Raw genomic sequence first — 24227 nt, forward strand, 5'->3', positions numbered from 1 at the left:
TGGGAGAGAAGAAGTGAATTTTGATTGGAAGGCTGGAAAAGGGTTCTTTGAAGGACTTTGGAGACCTGTCATAAAAAGCATTTCAGATAGTAGAAAACTCATACCAAGCCTCTCAGGAAGCAGTGAATGTAGTGTGTTCAGGGCACAGGGATGCTTGTAGGCGGAATATAGTGAACAAGAGGAATGTTACATAATTCAGGCAGTGACTGAATTATGGAGAATCTTAAAGGCCCAGATTAGGAGCTTGAATTTTGTTCTGATTGCAATGGGGTGCTGTTGAAGAAGATACAGCAAGATAATGACATTATCTAATTTAAATGTTTTTTAAAAACCACTTTGGATGTTGTGTGAAGAATAAATCACAGGTAGCCAGTAATAGAAACAAGACTGCCATTCAGGAAGTCATTATAGGATCCCAGAAGAGAGTTCGGGATGGCAGCCTTTCTCTTCTTTCTTCAAAATTTAGATCAAATGGTGGTTTCTCCATCAAGAGTCTTTCCACCTATTTCAACCGGATATAAGACTCCCATGCCATTGTTCTCTGGGGTGACAATTATTTATTCTCCACTAGATTTTGGAGTTCAGGTTCATGTTTTATTTATCACTGTACTTAGTCCCTGCCTTTCATAGCATCTACTCTTGCAGACTTTTATTTGGTGATGAATGTATGGGTCCTTGACTTCTTTAAAAAGTGTGACCCAGTATTATCCTAACCCTAATATTTCCCTAGAGCTTATTTGACTGTATTACTACTAGTTAACATTTGTAGAATGTATATTATGTGCCAGGTACTGTTCTAGAGAGGTTAACTCATACAACTTTATGAAATAGGTGGTATTGTTATGAAAATTGAAGGCCTAAGGGTGAAAGAGCCACTTTGAACTGTTATTAATGGTAAAGATAGCCCTTTATAGGTAGAAGAGACTTATTTATTTATTTATTTTTTAAGAAGTGACTTTCTGAGAGCTGGGCTGTAGTGCAGCAGGTTAAGTGCACATGGCACAAAGCTCAAGGACTTTCTTAAGGATCCCAGTTTGAGCCCCCAGCTCCCCAACTGCAGGGGAGTCATTTCACAAGTGGTGAAGTAGATCTGTAGGTGTTTATCTTTCTTTTCCCCCTCTGTTTTCCCTTCCCCTCTCCATTTCTCTCTGTCCTATTCAACAATAACGACATCAATAACAACAATAAAAAAGGGGGCAACAAAAAGGAATAAATAAATATTTAAAAAAATGACTTACTGATGGCCTTTTCAGCAGTAAGATTGACGTGAATTCTATATTCTTATCATCATTAATTTTGGCATGCTCTGACAATAAAAATGATATGTGTCCTAAGTGTAGAATCCTTTAAGACCAATTTGGATTCTGCAAATAAAGTTCTGTCAGACCCTGTGGAGGACTTAGAATTAACATGTTCTTCTGTCCCTTGTATATTATGTAAGATCTGCAGAGCTTATGCTTTAAAATTCAATGGAAGGGTCAGAAGATAGCTCACCTGATAGAGAATTGACTTTACCATGAATAAGACCCTTAGGTTATCGCTCTGGCCCTGCATGGGAATACTATGGCTCCAGAGAAGCTCCACGGATGGTGGAACACTGCTGTGATGACTCTACCTTTATATCTACTTCTCTTTTTCTCTTTATCTAGAATTTAAAGAGTCTCCATGAGTGGTGGAATCATACATGCATGAGGCCCCTACTACAGCAACAACAACAAAAGAGATCAATGTGATTGTTTTAATGATAAAAATCACAATTGGCAGTAGGTTAAACGCATGTGAAGCAAAGCGCAAGGACTGGTGTAAGGATCCCGGTTCGAGCCCCTGGCTCCCCACCTGCAGGGGAGTCGCTTCACAGGCGGTAAAGCAGGTCTGCAGGTGTCTTGTCTTTCTCTCCCCCTCTCTGTCTTCCCCTCCTCTCTCCATTTCTCTCTGTCCTATTCAACAACGATGACATCAATATCAACAACAACAATAACTATAATACAACAAGGGCAACAAAAGGGAATAAATAAATATTTTTAAAAAATCACAATTATGTAAACATATAGGTAAGGTATCATTTTAAGGACTATCCTGAAAATAACTTATCAGGCATCACGGAAAAAAATAACCTTATCACTCCTGATCACTGAAGTGAAGTAGTTTCCATCCAGCTTTTAGTCTGATTCTGTATATCCTTGGCAAAAAGTGCTCATGTAGAACTCATTTTTAAAATTTAAAAAGCATCTTAGTCATTTCATCCGGTTGGTTTTAGGGCTGTCTATATGTCTGGCTATCTTAGGCCTGCATTTGCTGTGCTTGCTCTAAAACATCTTAGCATAATCCTTTCAGAAACTGGAAAGCACAGCTGAATAGTATGTGTCTCAAATTACTATTCTATTCCAGTGCCTAATGACCAGCTGATTCTCTAGTGGAAAACAAGTTGGGAGGTGAAGTGGGCATGGGCAAAAACAGTGGTTGCTGTGAACATGAGGGAACAAAGACCCTTGAAAGGCTCATTCACCTCTAGTGAGCAGGAGGAATCACTGCTCGTGAATTATTTATTTGTTTGTTTGTTTGTTTATTTTGTTGGTTCTGTGAGTTTGTGACCTTACTATAAAGTCTGACCTATCTTCTTTCTTTAATATCTTTTAAGCAGGATACCTGGGCAAATTTAATATCTTTTGAGCAGGATACCTGGGCACATTTGGTGCTGCCATGCACATGGGTGAGCAGAACATCTCTTTAGAGATAGTCACAATCCTTAATTAAAATGGCACAGATCCTGCAATCAAATACAGTTTCTGTTTAGTTTTGGTAACACCTCACAAAGAGGAGCAGTGTTCAGGTCTAGACTGTGTTTGACTTTGAAGAATAAAGCTATATGTATGTAAGCCATTGTGAAGGACTGGGGTCAGCATGTCATGTAGTTTATTAGCATATGTAGATTAGCTTCTGAAAGTTTTTGGTATTAGTTGGAATCTCCTTTTTATTTGAAGTGCTCTAGCTTTATTAAATTTTTTGAAAAACATAGGGGTAATATTTCAAGAAAATTTACTTCCTTCTCTCTCTGCTGCTGCTGCCTCTTCTCCTCCTCCTCCTCCTCCTCCTCCTCCTTCTTCTGCTCCTCCTCCTTCTTTTTTGCCACTAGGGCTTGGTATCTGCATAGCTACACTGTTCCTGATGACCATTTTATTTGAGGGGGGAGAGGGAGAGGGGGAGAGAAAGAGGAGACACTTGGAGCACTGCTCCACTGCTCATGAAGCTTCTTCCTGCAAACCAGTTTGTTTAATTCCTCAGGACTTAGAGGTCCTGGGATTTCATCCACTTTAGTGACTTAGACACTAGAAATTTCTGAAGCCTTCAGACCTGAAAATGAAAAGGCAGTGTCAGACTGAGAGATAGCATAATGATTATGCAAGTGACTTTTAAGCCTGAGGCCCTGAAGTTTCAGGTTCAATCCCTAGAACTACCATTAGTCAGAGCTGAGCAGTCCTCTGGTTAAAATAGTAAGAAGACAAACAAATAAAATAACAATATCCTTGGTGAAATCTGACAGGAAAGTTTAGGTAAGAAAGGAGAGAGGAAGGATGTAGGGGAAAGCTCTAAGAAGGATAGTAAATATTTAGAGTTGTAACCAAAGTAAATGGTGGAAAAGGAGAATAACTGGATGGTCGTCATCATTCCTCAGTAAAGGTAGTGAAAGGTAGACGTAATTGGAAGAACCTATTATATGATTATCTTCTGTGATTGTTGCAGTTCTGTGAGTAGGAGTGGACTACTGTGTGGGAGATTACCAGAGAACGAGAGCTTCTCCTAAGATTTGGGGAACAAAAAGATGTTGAGTCAGTTACCTATGTGGTGACATGTTCTGGAGGCTGGTAGTTTTATGTAAAGATGGAAGAACTCTTGAAGAGGAGTTGATTTATCTTGTAGTCTTGGAGAGAGAGCAGCAGGTAGGTGAAAAGTTTGGGGAAGAGCTGGGGAAATTCAGGTTTCTATACATGCAAGAAGTGGGAGTATCCTAGTGGAAGGTTGAAGGGGAAGGGAGACCTTGGCCATTCCTTTAACCACTTCCTGATGACAGATGGAGGCCTCTTGAGCTTTCTCCAGTACTTCAGTCCAACACTGTTCTGAGATTACACATTCCATTATGTCTGATGAGGGGTACACCCCAAGATTTTGTTATCTTTGTCTTTCTATCACACTGTGATTTGTAAGCAATGAAAATTTGGTTCCTAGGACAGGTTGCCCCCCTTCTGTCCAGTGAGGCATTGTACTTGCATTTTCATTCAGTTTCACAAGTTACATTCACAGATTCTTTACATCTTAGAGGATCATTTTATAGTTTCCATTATTTTTCTCTTGTGTTGACTATTCCTTATGACATTGTTGAAACTTGGGAGGGGTTTGTTTTAATTCCTCAAGACTTAGAGGTCCTGGGATTTCATCCACTTTGTGGTATATGATCTGACTGCTGTTCTTTCTTTCTCTCTCTCTCTCTCTCTCTTCCCCCTCTCCCCTTTCTGCCCCCATATAAATTTTTTTGAGAAAGATTCTGGACAAACTAGGATAGTAATACCATAAATATGTCACCTCATGCTTTGCTTTTTTTTTTTTTTTTTAAGCTATGATCCATATTAATGAACACTTTTTGGTATACTTTTTTTTTTTTTTTTTTGCCTCCAGGGTTATCGATGGGGCTCAGTGCCTGCATTACAAGCCCACTGCTCCTGGAGGTTATTTTGTCCCTTTTGTTGTCCTTGTTTATCATTGTTATCGTTGGTGTCATTGTTGGGTAGGACAGAGACAAATTGAGAGAAGAGGGGAAGATAGAAGGGGAGAGAAAGATAAACACTTGCAGACCTGCTTCACCACTTGTGAAGCGATCCCCCTGCAGGCGGGGAGCCGGGGACTCAAACTGGGATCCTTACACCATCCTTGCACTTTGCCCCATGTGCACTTAGCCCACTGTACTACCTCCTGACCCCCTTTTGGTACACCTTTTAACTATCTCTAAATCACATTTGTGATAAGGCATATATTTTGCTGAGGCCAAGATACAGACAACAGATAAATAAACATTCATCTAATCTATTACTTTATAATAATTCCTTTTTTTTTTTTTTTTTTTTTGGTGAGCTCTTAGTTTCTGATGATCACAGTGGAGACCAGATGTGAAAAGTTCATTGTACACAGACTATTAAAAATAACTTGAGTGGCTTGGGAGGTGACACAGTGGACATAGGGTTGGATTCTATAAAGAATGAGGATTCAGGTTTGAATGCTGCTGTTGCATGTGCCAAACTGATGGTCTGTTCCCCCCCTTTCTCTCTTTTCTCTCTCTCACTCCCTCAACTCAGTAAATCTTTAACAAATGACTTGAGGGATGACAAAGCAACTCATTTGGGTAGTGTGCCTGCCAGTTATGCCATGTATGTGACCTTGTTTTTTAGCCTGGCTCCCACTAAAGGAAACTTCAGTGCTAGGATATCGTCCCCTAATTTCTGCCTCTCTTTTTCTATCTGGTAAAGACCTGACTATGGAAAAAAGGACTTAAGTGTCTTTAGTGGACTTCAGGCAAATCAGTATAAGTAATGGTTTAAAAAAAAGGCCAAATTTAGATTTTACCAGTACATTGTGCTTTTCAGAATAAGGTAATTGGGGCAAGAAAATGTAAAACTACTTTATATCATCTAGCAAACTTCAAAGTCATTATCTTCAAATAATTTGATAATTAACATTTGGAAAAGTAATCTTAGAGAACAAAACTTATATCACTAGTGAGTAGAGTTACAAGGAGTTTTATTTTATTTGGTGTAAGGAAGACCTTTTTAGATCTTTCTAGCAGTCATGACAAACTTTTGCACTATTGTAAGGTATAATTTGTCTTGGAGCAGAAATTTGAATTCCTCTGTAACAGTCGCTTTTCCTTATCTCACCTTCCTTGGGGTTTAATTTCCTTTTAAGCATGCTTGCTCTTCTCCTTCCATTTGAAGATCATTCTTCTTGTTAGGGAAGATTAAATCAAAATAGTGTTGGGCAATTTTCCTTTTTAACTGTCATCAGAAAAAAAAAATTAGGCCCGTGGTTTCAAACTTTGGTGTATATCTGCATCACTCAGGGACCTCATTAAACCTACAAATGCCCAGGTTTAATCCCTGAACCAGAATATATGAGGCAGTTGCTGACACCACAGCTGCAGGTCCGTGACCTATTATGACAGGCTTGCCTTTACTCACCTAGAACCATTTTTCATCCAGTCTGAGGCAGTTCAGATCAGATGATATGTGGAAGCAACTAAGTACACTAATCTTATTTCCTGATTTTCTGAGTCCCAACTCCTGGACTCCACCCTGTTCCCATTTCAGCTGCTTTAATCCAACACACCCTTCCCAGTGTGGACTTCTGCCCTGCTTTTGTTATGATACCATCAGGAAGGGAATTAAACAATGCATATATGATGGTGTTACCCTATACTTATAATGCACATTAGTGACCTTTTATTGCACTTAGGATAAAAAACAAGGGGGTCGGGCGGTGGCGCAGCCGGTTAAGCATGCAAGGACCAGAGCAAGGATTCTGGTTCCAGGTCTGCAGGTGTCTGTCTTTCTCTCCTCCTCTCTGTCTTCCCCTCCTCTCTCCATTTCTCTCTGTCCTACCGAACAATGACATCAACAACAACAATAACCACAACAACGATAAAACAACAAGGGGAAAAAAATAGCTTCCAGGAGCAGTGGATTCATGGTACAGTCACTAAGCCCCAGCAATAACCCTGGAGGCCAAAAAAAAAAAAAAAAAAAAAACCCTCTGATACGGTTCAGCAGGTCCTGCTATAGCTGGCTCTTCCCTACTTGTTGTCTGAACCTTTTACCAGTTATCTATCACTTTGACATTCTCAAATTTTTAAAACCAAACCCAAGCTGAAAAATCAGTCATACTGCTTGTGATCCAGGAACTTTTAATACTTTACTTATTTATTAATTATTGGATAGAGACAGAGAGAAATTGAGGGGGAAGGGAAGAGAGAGGAAAGAGAGAAAGACACCTTCAGTACTGCTTCACTGCCTGTAAAGCTTTCTCTTTGCAGGTGGGGACCTACAGCTTGAACCTGGGTCCTTGTACATGCTAACATGCACTCAACCAAGCATACCACCACCAAACCCTTCTGACCTAAGTACTTTGTAGTACAATTTGCTTTACCTAAAGCTTTCTTATTCCCACCCTACTTACATGGTTGGCTTCTGTTGGCCATTCAATTCTTGGATTAATAACTTCCTTATTAGAGAAGCCTTTCCCTCATCTTCCAGAAGTGATTGGAGTCCCACATTGTAATTCTTATGGTGTCAAGGGCATCTCTTACTTAGTACTCATACCTGTTATATGTGATCAGTTGGTACAAGTTTCTTGTGTTTCCCATTATCAAACTATGAGAGATTAGTTTCCCTTCACTATGAATATCTTGGGTGCTGAGCACGGTACCAGAGTAACAACTCAATAGCTTTGTTTTGGATGCATGGCTGGCTGGAGCCGGGGAGCCAATTCTTAACAACTTCAGACATCTGACAACAGGCAGGGTTACTATATCTGGAGACTTTCTCTGCTATATCCTACCCTCCTGGATACTGATACTAGCCTGATTTGAATGTGATTTACTATATTCACATCAATATTGTTATTTGGTCTAACGGCTACTTCCCGGCCAATACCACCTTTCAGTTGTATCTCAAGTTCTGATCCTGTTCCCTCCCTCCCCCCCCACTTGATTTACCTTTAAGAGCAGGATATGCCAAAACTGAAAATGCTAGGTGTGACATGGAATAGCTTCTTGTTTCTTCTACTAGCTTCTTCTATGCAAATAAGGAAAACACTTGCTTTTCTGTAAGACAGTTATAAGTTCCATGTGGACCAAAGTTGATGGTACATAAAAGACACTTGCCAACAATGCACTTACTATAAACCACTAATCCCTCCAATAAAAATAGATAATAAATAATTAAAAAAATAAAAGAAAAGAACACTTCTTGTTGTTACCTTGCCATAGCAATTCAACTTCCTCCTGGTTCTTCTTTTAACATTTTGCTATGGGATATGATGCCTTAGACTATACCTATCACTTCTCATTTGCTTCCCTGCTATTGTTTGATAAGGATGACTGAGTCCTTTTTAATTTATTTATCCATTTTGTAATATAATCGGTTGTCATGCTTGATGTATTCTACACAGTATCCAGTTTTATCAGCTTTTTTATTTCCTCAATTTTTAATCTAAAATGCCATGACTCACTTGGGTTGGTTTTCTGTCAAATGATTCTGGCAGCCTTCTTGATTCAACTAAAAAACAAAATTCTGATAGGGATGAGAAGGGGACTCAGAACTCTGCTCTTGGGGGTCTTCCCTTCTGTTGTGAGCCCAAATGTTCTGTGATAGGAGCCTTTACAAACACAGCCCCATTTCAGCTACATTTTTTACTCACCCTAAACCCGATTAACAAGGTAACCAACCAGTCATATATCATGTTGGGTTGTCAAAAAAGTCATGACTTATTTTTTATGTATTTTTCTATGCAAAAATGCATTGTGACTTTTCTGGGAACCCTCAAGATTACAGGTGAAATTAGTGAGGTAAACTGTCAGTGTAGGGGTCTCCCGGTGGTGGCACACCTGACTGAGTACACATGCTACAAAGCACAAGGACTCAGAGTCAAGCTGCTCAATCCCCACTTGCAGTGTGGAAGCTTCTCCTCTCTCTCTCTCTCTCTCTCTCTAATCTTCCCCTTCACTTTTGATTTCTCTCAGTTACTATTATATATATGTAATAGCACTGGGTGGCTACACAGTTAGTGTCCAAAGCTTCCAGTTAAATCTATCCCTAGACTTGGAGGAAGTTATTTTGTTTGTTTGTTTGTTTGTTTGCCATCACTGGAGCTTCACTACTTCAGGCTGACTTTTTCACGTAGAAAGACAGAAACAGAGGTAGAAAGACAAAAGGGAGAGATCACAATACTGAAGCTTCCTTCAGTACAGTGAGGGCTGGGCTTGAACTTGGGTTGTGCCCATGGCAAATCAAGCATATTGTCTAAGCGGCAGTATATCTTGCCAACCCGAGGTTCTTTGTTTTAGGGGGATGCTTCCTGCTAGTCAAAAGAAGCAGAAATTAGTAGAAAAAAGTTCATTCTAAAAAAAATTCAGCCTTGTTAAAAGGGACGTTAGAGAAGACAGAATTTAACATTTAATATCTAGTGTGAATTATATTTCAAAAGAGAATTAAGGTATGTCTGAGTGTGAGTATGTTTGTATTATAAATGACAGTGATGTGACAGAAATAGAACAGATGGGAAATTATAGTTCTCCCTCTCCCTGTTAAAATTATTAGTTTTGTTTGACCCTGGTAGCAGCTGAGAGGCATAGTCTTAAGCTAGTAGACTCCATAAATCCTTCATTTTAAATGCCCCTATTTTCTCAAGAAATACTTGTAGTTTACACAGGCAGACGTGAGTACTGATTAGTAGGGAAAAAATGGGTGTAGAAGCTGGGTGGGAATGTGGGACTCTCCAGTTGTACCCCTGTCCCCAGGTACAGCAAGTGCTCAGATATACTGAGCTTTGGCGACCTCACTGACTGTTGTGTCATGTTACACAGAAGTCTGCTGGCAGCACAAACAGGAAGACGCCTTTTGTGTGCTGGTTCAGGCTTTGCCCTTGTTGACTTGTTTCCTCCCATCTCTGAATGAAGTTCAGCACTATGTCCGTGCTGTACCTTGTTGTGAGTGATTGCTAGGAAAGTGGCCATTCTTCACACCCTTATACATTTAACCAAAGTGTTTACAAAAGGAGGCCAGCGAGTAAGAACAGCTGAGTTTCCACACAACTTTTTCTGGGTTTTCATAAAGTCTTTTGTCTACCCTTCTTCCTCTGCTCAGATTTACTCATTAAAAAAAGACTACATGTATTTCTAGAGTCAGTTCATTTTCCTAGGGTGCCTTTTTTCTTTTTAAAAAATATTTTTATTTACTTATTATTTATTGGATAGAGACAGAGAAATTGAAAAGAGGAGGAGGAGATTGAGAGAGGGAGAGACAGAGACACCTGCAGCACTGCTTCGCCACTCATGAAGCTTTCCCCTTGCAGGTGAGGACCAAGTGCTTGAACCTGTTTTGTTTGTTTGTTTGTTTTGTTTTGTTTTCTCCCCTCCAGGGTTATCACTTGGGCTTAGCACCTGCACTATGAATCCATTGCTCCTGGGGGCCATTTTTTTTTCCATTTTATTTGATAGGACAGGGAGAAACAGAGAGGAAGGGGAGATAGACAAGGAGAGAGAAAGATAGACACTTGCAGACCTGCTTCACTGCATGTGAAGTGATCCCCCTGTAGGTGGAGAACTGGGGGATCAAACTGGGATCCTTGAATGGGTTATGGGTTTCATACTATGTGTGCGTAACCCATTGCAGCACTTTTCAACCCCTGTTCATTAGTTTCCATCTTCCTCACTTCCTTCCTTCTTTCCTTCCTTCCTTCCTTCCTCCCTCCCTCCCTTCTTTCATTCTTTCCTTCCCTCTTCCCTCCTTCCTTCCTTCCTTCCTTCCTTCCTTCCTTCCTTCCTTCCTTCCTTCCTTCCTTCCTTCCTTCCTTCCTTTCTTTCTTTCTTTCTTTCTTTCTTTCTTTCTTTCTTTCTTTCTTTCCCTGAGCACTACTCAGCTCTGGCTTATGATAGTACTGAGGTGATTGAACTTGGGGCCTTTGGTGCCTCAGGCATGAAAAGTCTTTTTGCATAACCACTGTTCTGTCTCCCCAGCTGTCTGTTTCTTAAAAGAGATAATGAATGGAATGAAGGTCATCCCCCAACCTGATTTCTTGAGTATTGTAATGTGTGTGCTTAACTAGGTGTGGCACCACCTAGCTCTAGTGGTGCCACATCTGTTTTTTTTTTTTTTTTTTTTTCCTGTCCATCTGCCTTGTCCTCTTATTATGACCCTAAGAGCTCCATTGTATGACCATGAAATTTGGCTTTCTAGTGATTGGAAGAATGAATTAGTTTTAGAACCTAAGACTCTTTTTTGTGTCTTTTTAGGAAAGGCATTGCCACACTTCCTATTTTTTCCATACCAATTATTAAACTTTAGGACCTGTGGTCCGACTAAAAGAATTTGATTTCTTTATAACCAGAGGTTTAAATGCATGCTTGTTTCTACGCTGATTTTTTTTTCTTTTGCTTCCAGGGTTATTGCTGGAACTCAGTCCCTGCATCACAAATCCACTGCTCCTGGAGTTTTATTCCCCCCCTTTTGTTGCCCTTGTGGTTATTATTATCATAGTTGCTATTGATATCGTTGTTGGATAGGACAGAGAGAAATGGAGAGAGGAAGGGAAGACAGAGAGGTAGAGAGAAAGATAAGACACCTGCAGACCTGCTTCACTGCCTGGGAAGTGACTCCTCTGCAGGTGGGGAACTGGGGGCTTGAACTGGGATCCTTACACCAGTCTGTGTGCTTTGGATCAGGTGTGCTTAACCCACTGTGCTACTGCTCAGCCCCTCCCCCTTTGTCTCCACTTTGTATAATGAAAAAAAAAATGACACGAGTCATGTAGACCAAATCTCCCCCAACTAGCATTTTTGCACAATTCTGGGGTATTGTGACTTCTGTACATTTGTGTTTCAGGGGTTTTATAAAATGGAAAGCATATGGAACCAATCTCCAAGTAGCTTAAGTTGAAGAAACAAGGTCCTAAAGGAACTTATAAAACTAACTCAAAAATTTGTGCTCCAATGTCAGTCTTTAGTGATAAACAAAACAAATAAGGAGAAAGACCAACCCTACCATGCTTTCCATATTTTTGGAATTAATTTTACTTTACATTTGTTAGTTTTACTTTACCAACTGCCTGTAAGCTTTTTTTTTCTTTTAAGGCAAGATTGTTATTTATTTCTTTTCCATCCTTTTGATGACTATACTGCCAAAAATGCATAATGAAGTTGCTTATTAGTGTACAGTTTTCTGATTCATTGACTTAGCAGCATAATATGTAAAAACTCCTTTTCCTCTACCTCAGAATCCTCACCAAAGTGCAGCAATAGCCATTTGCACTTTATAGAGAAAATGACTGCTATATTAAGGGCTTTTCCTTTGACTTAAGGTGTTAAGAGAAAACTTTCAGTGTATGCAGGCCTCTGGACTTAAGGTACCTTTCAAAAATAAGATGTATGGAGTAGCACCATGCAGTTTTGGCAGTAGCTATTATCAGTGATAGACTTTGCTTCTTTTGCAACAAATTCTTAGAGGACTCCTTGTATTAAATTACTAGTTCGTTTTGAATTAACGTGAACTCTTAGTCACTTGATTGGGTCTATTCTCATAAAGAAAAACACAATTCCCTCTCCCTCTCCTTCTCTCTCTGTCTTTACCAGGGTCATCACTGGAACTCTGTGCCTACATGATGATTACACTGCTCCCAATGTCACTTTTTCTTACACACACACACACACACACACACACACACACACACACACACACACACACACACACCCCTGCAGCATTCCTCCATTGCTTTCTGCAGGTGTGCCAGGGGCCTGAACCTAGGCCCTGCCAGGTGCATCACCACCTCGCCCAGGAAACCATAATTTCTTCTGGAAGTTCACATTCACAGTTCTGAGGTGTATATCAAGTAGTCTAATCTTAGGTGCTTAAAATCCTTTCACTGTTCCAATAGGGAAGTCTTTTTCATTCATTTTTATCTCTAGGAGCTCTCCTTTGCCTTAGATCCTCTACTGCTTGTCTTTCTCTTCCATGTAGTGATTTTTGAGTAGTTACAGTCTGCCTTTTAGTAAAGCAGGACCATTACAGAAGAAAGACCTGATTTTCTCAAATTTATCTTATAGACCAAGTTTGATTATATCTTCCCTTTAAAATCTCTTTTTAATGTGACAGGAGAGAATTTGGGGGAGATGTAGGGAAGGAGTCATACTTCATCTTTCCAGAGTACAGAAAATGTGTGCACATAAAAAACTGATTCCAAAGTTTTAAAATTGCTGTATCTATAAAAATACATGCCAGGGAGTCACGAAGCACAAGGACCGGCTTAAGGATCCTGGTTCGAGCCCCTGACTCCCTACCTGCAGGGGAGTCGTTTCCCAGGTGGTGAAGCAGGTCTGCAGGTGTTTATCTTTCTCTAACCCCCTCTGTCTTCCCTTCCTCTCTCCATTTCTCTCTGTCTTATCTAACAATGACAACATCAATAACAACAACAATAATAACTACAACAACCATAGAAAACAAGTGCAACAAAAAGGGAATATATATATATATATATATATATATATATATATATATATATATACACAAATGCCAAACACTTTGGATTTCTGTAATACAGTAATAAAAATATCATTGATATTGTTTCTGAAGATTGTTATATAAACACTTTTATAACAATATAATTGTAGCTGTAGTTCTGAAAGCCATGAAATACCATGAGACTAAAATGCGATAGCAGTTTTCATTTCTTCTGAAAATTTATGTGAAATAGAATTCAGTTATCCTTTGTAAACTTGCAGATGCGCTTATAGATCACATTGTGTCACCAAGGATGTAATATCAGTGCCAGGCGTGGCACATCTTTTTATATATTGGAGCAGTAGGACATTTTACTTCTCTTTGTGCTTCTACAACTCAAATCATCCAGCACGTCTGTGAAGGGAGTAGAGCAAAATAATGGATTATACTTGCTCTGTGGATCTTGAGGTTGAGCTGAAGACAGTGATTTGTTTGGTAATAGTTAATTAACATGTTTGTCTCGGAGAGAGGCCCTTTACTCTCTACCCTGTTAGTAACCTTGGGCTTAACTGGCAATACCCAAAAAACATCTGTCACCTGCTCTGACTCATCCAAGTTGAGTGAATCTCAGAAGTCTCAGGTTTCTTCAGGAAGTTGAGTTTAGAAATCATATATGAGATCAGGTTAAGGTGACTTTTCTCTACTGTAAGCATTAATAATTGTTCACAACAAAGCAAATATGCTGTAATATATTTACATTAGGATTATAGTTTCTTAGTGATTGAGCATTTAAAAGTAAATATATTTTATAGTTATTTTTCCCACTAGTAGTGCTTAGTGTTAGAAAATACACTAAAAATATTAGATTTTTTTTTTTTTTGGCCTGGGAGAAACAAGAAAGAAAGAAACGTGATTAGGGTCAAATGACTTGGGAGGAGTATTGAATCAAGTCACATGGATATATCCTTTAAATTGTGGACTTGAAAACTACAGGTAGCTTTCTGAAAGTTATCTTCTGCTAGGGCAAGAAGTTGTAGGCTGGAAATAAAAATATAGAAAGAAAATTTAATGAGGGTAGAGATTTACCTGTGATGAACGTTTCTCTTTTCAAAGTCTTCTGCTCTGCTCTGTATGATCTCATTTAATGTTCACGACAACTTTATAAGGGAGGTCTTCATGTTCATACTCATTATTCACAGTAGGAAACTTGAATCTTAGAAAGCCCAGGATTTCACACAGGCCAACAGTGGTGGTTCTGGAACTGATGATAGCTTATTCACAGGGTAACAGAAAAAGCCAGGGGTGTATGTAGACCACTATTATTATTTTTAAGATTTCTGCCCCTCCCCAAATGGTTTGTACTAGATCTAGTGAAAGGTAGATGGCATTTCTTACATCTTTTTTTTTTTTTTTAGATTTTTTTTTTCCCCTCCAGGGGAACTAATATGCATGACCACTTTGTAATGTTCACTTTGCGTGTTTTGCTGCCTCATTTACAGATGAGGAAACTTAGGTTCAGAGAATTAGCTGATGGAGATGAGGTCATCCAGCTTATAAATAGCAGAACTGAGACTCTAGCTGAGATCCTCTTCTTAGAAAGTCCACTTGTTTCTGTACTGAGCTGTTTCTCTTCTCTGGGAGACTGCAAAACTGTCTCTTATGCCTCAGTCCCCAAATTCCTTTGTGTCAGAGTTTATTATAATTTTAGCCATTCTTTGCATTTCTTTGCATATTTCCCCACTTGTAGATAGGGATCCCTAAAATACAAGTCACAGTGATACAGTGGAGGAATAGACAAACGGGTTAAGCAACTTGCTCAGGAAGTTAGATTGCGAAGTTAGATTAGAACTCATCCAAATTTGAGTCCAGTGGCTATCTTATTTAGCTCTGTGATTTCTGCCTGGTCCTTTCTCCCTCCCTCCCTCCCTTCCTTCCTTCCTTCCTTCCTTCCTTCCTTCCTTCCTTCCTTCCTTCTTTCCTTCCTTCCTTCCTTCCTTCCTGACTACTGAAAATGTTTCTTGAGAGAAGGCCTTGCTTTTAATGAGATTGCTTTTTGCTGCAGTGCGGAAAGCATCTTTTTTCCATCTGAAAATCATTTACTGTATCTATGAATAGTGAATTACATTAATGGAGTAAAACAAGGAAGTATATAAATATCAGATATTTAACAAGGACCATTCTCTCAGATTTGAAATGTTGCCAATCTGTGAAGTCTTAGCCTTGAATATTTAAAGCACAGAAGTTTATTACTTTAATGATCACATACCCTTTATATTTTTGAAGGGAAATTATGTCAAAATTTATATTATACTCCACTTTTATTTAAATTTTAAGCACAGACAAATGTTCCTTAAAACTGAATTTGATGAGAAATCTCTACATATCCACAGATAAAGTAAACATGAGATAAATACCCAGATATACTTAATTATTTTGACTCAGGCAAGGTATATGTCCAACTTAGATAGTCTTTAAATAAATTATTTCTGAATTGAATAAATAAACAAGAAATAGCTGAAGTGAACTTTGGCTGTGTAGCAAAATTGAGGGACCTTTAAAGAGGAACCATCTCAGAAAAACCCACATCTTGTTAAACACATTTATTTGACATTTCAAGAGATGAATTGACATTTCAAGCATATAAGTAGTTGTTAAAACTTAAGCATATCATTTTTCAGAGGCTTATAGGTGATGTAGGTGTGGGAGTAATTATAAACCTATTCCAAATGCATTAATTCCGATTCAGATGTGCTTTTTTAACCATGTCACCAAGAGTAGTTTTTGGTTTTTTTTTTATATTTATTTTATTTACTTATTCCCTTTTGTTGCCCTTCTTGTTTTATTATTGTAGTTACTATTGTTGTTGTCATTGTTGGATAGGACAGAGAGAAATGGAGAGAGGGAAGGGAAGACAGAGAGGAGGAGAGAAAGATAGACACCTGCAGACCTGCTTCACCGCCTGTGAAGCGACGCCCCTGCAGGTGGGGAGCTGGGGTTCGAACCGGGATTCTTATGCCGGTCCTTGTGCTTTGCGCCACCTGTGCTTAGCCCACTGCGCTACAGCCCGACTCCCCCCCCCCCCTTTTTTTTTTTTTTAAAGATAAGAATGAATACTTGTTGATTGCCTTTTATGGTAGTCCACTCTTTATAGTTTTCATATGTAATACCTGTGATTCAAGTATTGTTATTCTTCACCATCATTTCTGCTAGTCTCTCTCTCTCTCTCCCTCTCTCTCTCTGTCCCTCTCTTTCTCCCTCTCTAGCTCTCTCCTTTACAGATGAGGGAACTGAGGCTCAGAAGATTACACTGCTAGAAAATAGTAGTCTCGGAACTTTAACCTCATTCCACACAATCCAAAGTCCAAGAATATTCTAATATACAGAGCTGTTTTATGGACATCCTGGTATATTAGAATTTTTAAAACAAACTGAAGATTTTGAAGTATGTATTAAGAGGAAGTTGCTTATGATTCTATTTAATTAGACCTCAAGAACAAAAAAAATGCACACTATTTTTCTCTCTGGAAACAGAAAATCACTGTTTCTTCTTATGTATTATGAAACTCTTTTATGGTCAGTTTGCTGGGACTTATACTTCCAAGAAACTCCATAGAGAGACAGCAAAAAATATTGCTGAAGCTAGTGGTCCGGGAGGTGGCGCAGTGGTAAGGCTTTGGACTCTCAAGCATGAGGTCCTGGGTTTGATCCCCGGCAGCACATGTGCCAGAGTGATGTCTGGTTCTTTCTCTCTCCTCCTATCTTTCTCATAAATAAATAAAAATCTTTAAAAAAAAATATATTGCTGAAGCTCATCAAACATCCCTAACCTGTTGATTGTTATTGGTTTTTATTGGTTATTATTACACTGACTATACAGGTCACATTCTAAAAAAGTGACTTCTAAACAATTTCTTATAGCATTAAAGACATTTCCCTGGGACAAGGAGATAGCTCAGTATGTTATAGTCACAACCTGCATGCTTGATACCCTAGAACCTGAAAGTTTAATTCCTGTCACTACCATAAGCTAGAGATGAGAAGATCTGTAGTACACACCTCTTGGCCACCCCCTTTCTCTTTCTCATAAAAAGAAACCAACCTTTAAAGAAAAAAAAAAATATATATATATATATATTTCCATATTCTGTTTCTTACTGTCAGAAACTCATGTTCAACACTGAACTAGGTTGGTGATGAAACTTCTTAGGTTCTTAGAGATAGTTGATTTTGAAATTGTTATTTTTTCCTTAAGGTTTCTTTTCTACATTAGTTTTAGCATGAGAGCACTGTATCTGCTAGCCTCTTTCCTAGTCTTCTTACATGTTGCTTCCTCTGTTCACATATGTCACTTCAGCTTCCTAATCCCCATGCTAGAAAGTGCTAACCTGATGATCTGCTTGGAAAGAAAGTGAATTGTGCTGAAATGGGGTCATACATCTTTAAAAAACAATAAAAACATGTCTGATCTGGAGAATAGTTGGGTATGTAGCAGTCTCCATGTTCTTTAACCAAGTTTATTGTTTAAACATTTTTCTAATTAAAAACAAAAGTGGAATGGTCATTAGAGGTACACTAAGACATACAGAAAGTTGATAAAAATAAGGCTTAACTTCGTAAAGATAGCCAAAGCAGATCGTTTTCTGAATGAATGTTAAACTTTCCAAAGAGTAATATTTGTATGAGTTGTGTAGTCTTTATGTGACCCTTTTTGTTGCGTTCACTGTTACTCGGAGACTAGAAAATGTTATGCTATACATGACTTGTAAAGGTGGGATTATAGAAAACATATAGTGCTTCTGCATCCCCTTCCCATTTTCTTCTTAAATTTGGGGTTTGCATGTTCTAAGCCCACAGCATCAGGTGTACTAAAGATTTTTCTTTTTCTTAGATCCCAGGCAGGCACAGTCTTCCCCGCCATGGTCCTATGACCAGTCTTACCCCTCCTACCTGAGCCAGATGACATCCCCATCCATCCACTCTACTACCCCGCTGTCTTCCACACGGGGCACTGGGCTTCCTGCCATCACGGACGTGCCAAGGCGTATTTCAGGTAAAGGCCATGCTTTAACTGAGAACCCACTCCCTTGCAGGGGTGGGCTTGGGTTGCAGGATGGGCTGTGGCTGTCTTATCTGCACTGACAGTAACTATTAGAGGCATGTGGGCAAAGGTATGACAACTGGCAAATTGAGTTTTATGAATCATGGGACATTTTAAGAGAATGAAAATTCATCAGAGATGGCATGATTTCCTTAAGATGATATTTAATGCCATCCAGTTTTAGTTTTGCTGAGTTGTACCCCCTTTGGTGGGCGCTATCTCTTAACTAGGGCCTTCTCCTGAGGGTCTTATCCCAGGCCTTCCTCTGCTTTGTGTTCCTTTCTTTTCCTGATTACCTGCCTCTAAGCCAGGTTACAGATTGTTGACACAACCCTCCATCTAAAAGATTTTTAAATCTCGAGTTCAAGCTAGCCAGTTCCAAGTGAAGGCATCTGTAAACTTAAGTCCCTTATCAGAAGGTAGACATGTGAATTGCACTGAGGCCTGAAATAGTCTTTTAAGGCAATGCATGGCCTCTGAGTGTCCAACACAAGACAGAGGCATACTTTCCATGATGTCTGTCATAAAGGACTGCTACTTTCAGTACAGCAGCCTCATAACTTACACATTTACCATTCTAGAGGTACCACAGAAGCCTGTGGCTCCTCGTGGAGGTTCCTGTAGTAACCTATTTGCCTGCCTCTCTCAACCATGGAGAATTCATCCTCGAGAGCCAGAAAGTGTCCATGAGGATTCAGATAGAGGAAGGTTAAAAGGTGTATAGTCAGCCTTATGAATCAAATGCACAAAAACAAAAATCTTCCCATTATACCTCTAACAGATTGAAACTTTGCCCCCATAGATAAAGCAGTCCCACAGGACCATATGCATTGTCTCCAAAATTTGTCAGACATTCTTCTGAGCGTTCGGGCCCCATGTACCTGTGACTCTTGGCCAGGTTAATGCCTCTCTTTCTTTCCTTCTTTTTGTGTTTCTGTCTCTGTCTCTCTCCCTCTCTCATTTGTTTTTATAAAGCTCGAAGCCGTTACTCACTCCGCTGAGTTGCATCACTGACAAGTTGAAGCTCCACCAGCAGGCTTGCAGGTTTTCATTAGTTGAGACTCCTTTATTTCTTTCAACTTGGGAGGAGGGAAGGCTTTGTTTCTCAAGCAAATAGCAGGAAAGGGCTCTTTGGTCCTAGTGCCTCCACATTTTCTGCAACAGATGGACTCCTATAGGGGTGAGTAGGGAAAGAAAAGGGTGGGGAGGGAGAACTGAAAAGTTATTATTATTTTTGGAAGCTATGTGACTACTTTGCATTGCGACTGCTCTTAGCATTTTTGTAAACCATGCACTTATTCGGGAATTGTACAGCATATAGAATTTTATATATCATTTCTTTTGGCTGGAATATCTACCCCTCCCATTCACACAGACATCCATAAAAGACACAGGAAAGGAGCCAGTGGCACAATTGGTTAGTGTGCGGTACTTATACAGGAGAGAATAAGGAAAAGTACCAAAAATTAATGAGGACTGATGCAGGCAGAGTGTGGGTGGTGTTGAGTGAGCACTGGTGACTCTTTTTGTATTTTATACTTCATTAACTACGTTTTGCACAGGGACAAAATAATATGTTGCCAGGTCAAATATGTGCAGAATTCCTTCTGTTTGGGGTTCACTTGGGTTTCCATTTGTCTAACCCTCTGTGACTGAAGCAGATCTGATGTTAGTCCTCTGAAATTATCTAAAGAGAGAGGAAAAAAATAAAGGAAATTCCTTTAAATAACTAGACTGATTCTAGTTATTATAGCTTTAGGGACACTCACCTTAGCCTCTTTATTTGCTTTACTGAGCTCTACGAATATATATATTCAGTGAGAAAGCTATCCAAACTCATGCTGAAGATATAGCTGCATAAATGGACAGTCACCATTGCTTATCATTTATAAGCATAGTACTGATGAGCCTGATGATTTTGAGCTTGTTTATAGATGTTTCCTTAAAAGGCATATCCACAAACTAATATACCACAACTCTTCCTGTTCCACTGGAAAGGTGGTAGGAGCAAAAATGTGTTAAATACACAGCCACTTACTGATCTGAGGCCAAATGTAAGAACGAGCCTCTGCTTTAAACTAGTCTAAAACTGAGTTTAGTCCAGTTTTTTTCTTCCTGCCCCAAACCTTCCTATGAGTTGTTACTGGCAGAGTAACACAGTGCCAGCGTGGGACATTTCTGTATAAACATTAAAGTGCAGAGAACAGAAAATCCGTCCTGTCAGCATGTAGGAGAATAGGAAGGAAGAACTAGATGTGGACTGTCCGGGAACTGGAGGGACCCTGATTGACTGACTTTCTCCTGGGTTTGGGGTTGTGTGCTGGTATCCCAGAGTCACTGCCTGTAGGACTTAGACTGCCATTTGGAGAGAGCTCCATTTTCACTTCCCTGGGGACTGGTTCTATGATTCTCCCTAGATAGGAGCCTGTCTCCTACGTTATGAAGTGACAAGTTGCATAGTTTCTGTCTTACATTTCTCCTCACTAGCTGAAGCTGTCTCTAAGGTCCATGGCAGAGAGACTAGAGACATGTTACAGGAGAGACTTAATTATGAGGAGTTTTGTGTGTGCTTCAGTAACTAACACCCTTTGGATTGAGGTCATTCCTGTGCCTCTTGTCTTCATCATGCTCTATGCCAAATAATGTCATGTCTCTGTAACACAGACAACTAAAATACTAACCTTCATTCCCCCTCCTCCACTGTATTTGATAAGACAGAGAGAAATTGAGAGGGTGGGGAGATAGGGAGAGAGAAAGACAGATAGCTGCAGACTTACTTCACCACTTGTAAAGTGTCCCTGCTACAGGAGGGGAGTGGGGCTTGAACCCATGTCCTTATGCATAGTAAGTACTATGTGTGCTAAGTCAGGTGTGCCACCAACTGGCCTCCCTAACCTAACTTTCATTTTCATCTTTAAGCTATGTTTTTTTTTTTTTTAGTATGGCCTTAAAATAATAATAATAATAATAACCCCAGCTCATGTTTTACTGTAGAGAATATAAAAGGATATAAAAGGGTACACAAAATGTTTTCATGTGCTCTTAGGTAATAAAGAATAACCCTGTTTTCTTTGATTTGGAGGTTCAGACCCAGGCTTGAATTTCAGCTCATATACATATCAGGAAAATTTCTTCTCTCAAATGTAGTTTTACTATTTGTAAAATAGAAATGTAAGACTGGGGATCGGGTGGTAGCATACCTGGGTAAGTGCTTACATTAGTGTGCAAGGACTGGGGTTCCAGCCCTTGATTCGTGAGCGGTGAAGCAGGGTTGCAGGTTTCTCTGTCTCTTTTCCTTTCTCTTTCCCCATCTCTATCAATTTCTCTCTGTATCTGTCCAATCATAAATATAAATAAATAAAAATTTTTTTAAAAAGACATGTCAGACTTATCTCTCAGGGTTTTTCTCAGGATTAAATGAGATGTTTTATGTCCATGCTTAGGACAGACCTGACATATAAAATGTGCTAAATAGATTGTATATGATATTATTAAACTAAAGTTGTTTTGTAAAAATTGTATATTTGAGCGGCCAGGCAGTGGAGTACCTGGTTAAATGCACATATCACTCTATACACAAGGACCCAGGTTCAAGTCTTGAGTTTCTATCAGCAGGGGGAAAGCTTCACAAAAAGTGAAGCAGTGCTGCAGGTGTTCCTGTCTCTCCATTTCCACCCTTCTTTCCCTTTCAGTTTCTCTCTGTCCTATCAAATCAAATAAATAAAGTTAAAAATAAATAAAATTTACATATCTACATATAATTTATGGGAAAATCCTGGCTCAAATTAATCAAGTAAATAAAAGTGCCAACATTTATAAGGTCTTAAAAAAGATATATTAATTTTTATGCAAGGGTAGGAGAGAGAGCTATATCCCCAGCCCCACTAGTAGGAGTGCCATACATAGATCCAGGAAACATTTCCTTTACCATCAGTAACACTATTATTATTGTTGTTGTTTTTTTAATGGTAGAGACAAAGAAGGCAGAAATGTACCACTCAGCTATGGCACATGCAATGCCAGGGATCTCACACATAAAATTCTTGTGCTGGGAGTCGGGCGGTAGTGCAGCAGGTTAAGCGCAGATGGCATAAAGCGCAAGGACCAGCAGAAGGATCCTGGTTTGAGCCCCCGCCTCCCCACCTGCAGGGGAGTCGCTTCACAAGTGGTGAAGCAGGTCTGCAGGTGTCTGTCTTTCTCTCCCCTTCTCTGTCTTCCCGTCATCTCTCCATTTCTCTCTGTCCTATCCAACAACGACATCAGTAACTACAACAATAAAACAAGAGCAACAAAAGGAATAAATAAATATTTTTTAAAAAAGAAGAAGTAGAAGTATATTGGTATGTAGAATATCAGAATATTAAAATATTGTGCTCTGCTGCTGAGTATCTAAGTATCTAACCCTTCCTTGCTCTCTCTACATATATGTGATATTATTATTATTAGTCACCAGACTTTTTCATTGAGGATTCACACCTGCATGATTCCGACACTCCTGGCAAACTTTTTTTCTCCTATTTTATGTAGAGTGAAAAAGAGAGAAAGAGAGAGTGTCAAGGAGAGGCACCACAGCACTGCTTCACCTTTCATGAAACCTCCCTGTTGTGTGTAACTCCCACATAGTGGCTGGGAGCTTGAATCTGGGCCCTCAAATTATGGTAAATTGTATGTTCCACTGGATGAGCTATCTACCTTACAGAATAGGTCAACACAGAGTATATTTAAATTTGTTTTAAAAAGTCCCTGAAATATATAAATATTTAAATGAGCTAACACTCATATGGTATTCATAAAGCATTTAACACAGTGGCTTCTACATGTAAGAATTCAATAAATTTCACTCTTATTACTGTTCTGCAGATTTAGAATGCATATTTATAACTAAAAGCAATTGTGAGCCATTTACAAAGTCAGTAAAACATTAAAGGAAAACAATAAATCAGTTATACCATTGGAAAATAGAAAAGTTACATGAGGTACGTATGAAAATGTATTTTTCCAAAGGCTCATAAGGATTAAAAGCAAACCAGAAAGATCTTTCAGAAAGAGCTGATTTTGCAATTTTTCAATTTTACTCTACACAGTCATTTCTAAGAAAGACAGAGAATTAATCTGTTGAAAGGCCTGGAGAGAATCCAGTTTCTTTTTCTTCTTTTTTACTATTCTTCCTACAAAGTGATGGCATTAATGGATCACACTGATGACAGTAAGATTCTATCTATAGCTTCTGTAGTCTCCTACAAATCCTTCATGGAATCAAGGTAGAAACAAAATAAAAATAATGAAGATACAATACCAAAGTTTCCTGCTTTACTGCAGAGAAAAGTACAGAGCCAGGTGTTTAGATTTTTTCTTTTTTTTAACCACAAGTTTATTGCTGGGGCTTGGTGCCTGCATTATAAATCCACTGCTCCTGGTGTCCGGTGTCCATTTTTTTCTATTTTTATTTGTTAGGAGAGGGAGAGAGAGAGAGAGAGAGGGAAATTGAGAGGGTAGGGAAGATAGACATGGGGAAAGAGAGACATCTGCAGACCTTCACTGCTCATGAAGTGTACCCCTTGCAGGTGGGAAGCTTGGCCTCCAACCCTGGTTCTTGTACATGGTGATATGTGCACTTGTTGTAATTAAAAAATAAATGACTCGGCTGTGGTACATGAATGACTTGGCTGTGGCATGGCTGGGAGCAAGTTTAAGCAATCAAAGCTTTATTATGATGGTACAGTAGTACGGGATGTTATATTTTTGGGCATGGCAAAATAAGCAGTTATTGGCAGGGGTAAGAATAATCTAGGCCCATAAGTCCATGAGTTAGTTACCAATAGTTCAGCCCCACGAGATAAGCAAGTATAGGTTACTCATTATGGCTGTTGAGGACG

The 24227-nt window shown here is 39.2% G+C and overlaps 1 protein-coding gene across 9 annotated transcripts in view; it reads left to right on the plus strand.

The window, feature by feature from the left end:
• The window catches only part of LOC103120378 (RUNX family transcription factor 2), a 343683-nt gene that overhangs the window by 98259 nt on the left and 221197 nt on the right, over window positions 1–24227 (plus strand). For 7 of the 9 annotated variants that reach the window (XM_060189907.1, XM_060189902.1, XM_060189903.1 and 4 more), the window contains one exon: window positions 18142–18303. The exons of 1 other annotated variant lie outside the window; for it this stretch is intronic. In XM_060189907.1, the coding sequence (XP_060045890.1) occupies window positions 18142–18303 (162 nt within the window). Of the gene's footprint in view, window positions 1–18141; window positions 18304–19326; window positions 20118–24227 lie in introns of those variants that run through there. One more of the 9 variants, XM_060189908.1, reaches the window with a different exon arrangement.

The sequence above is a fragment of the Erinaceus europaeus genome, chromosome 4, assembly GCF_950295315.1.
Source record: "Erinaceus europaeus chromosome 4, mEriEur2.1, whole genome shotgun sequence".
Lineage (NCBI taxonomy): Eukaryota > Metazoa > Chordata > Mammalia > Eulipotyphla > Erinaceidae > Erinaceus > Erinaceus europaeus.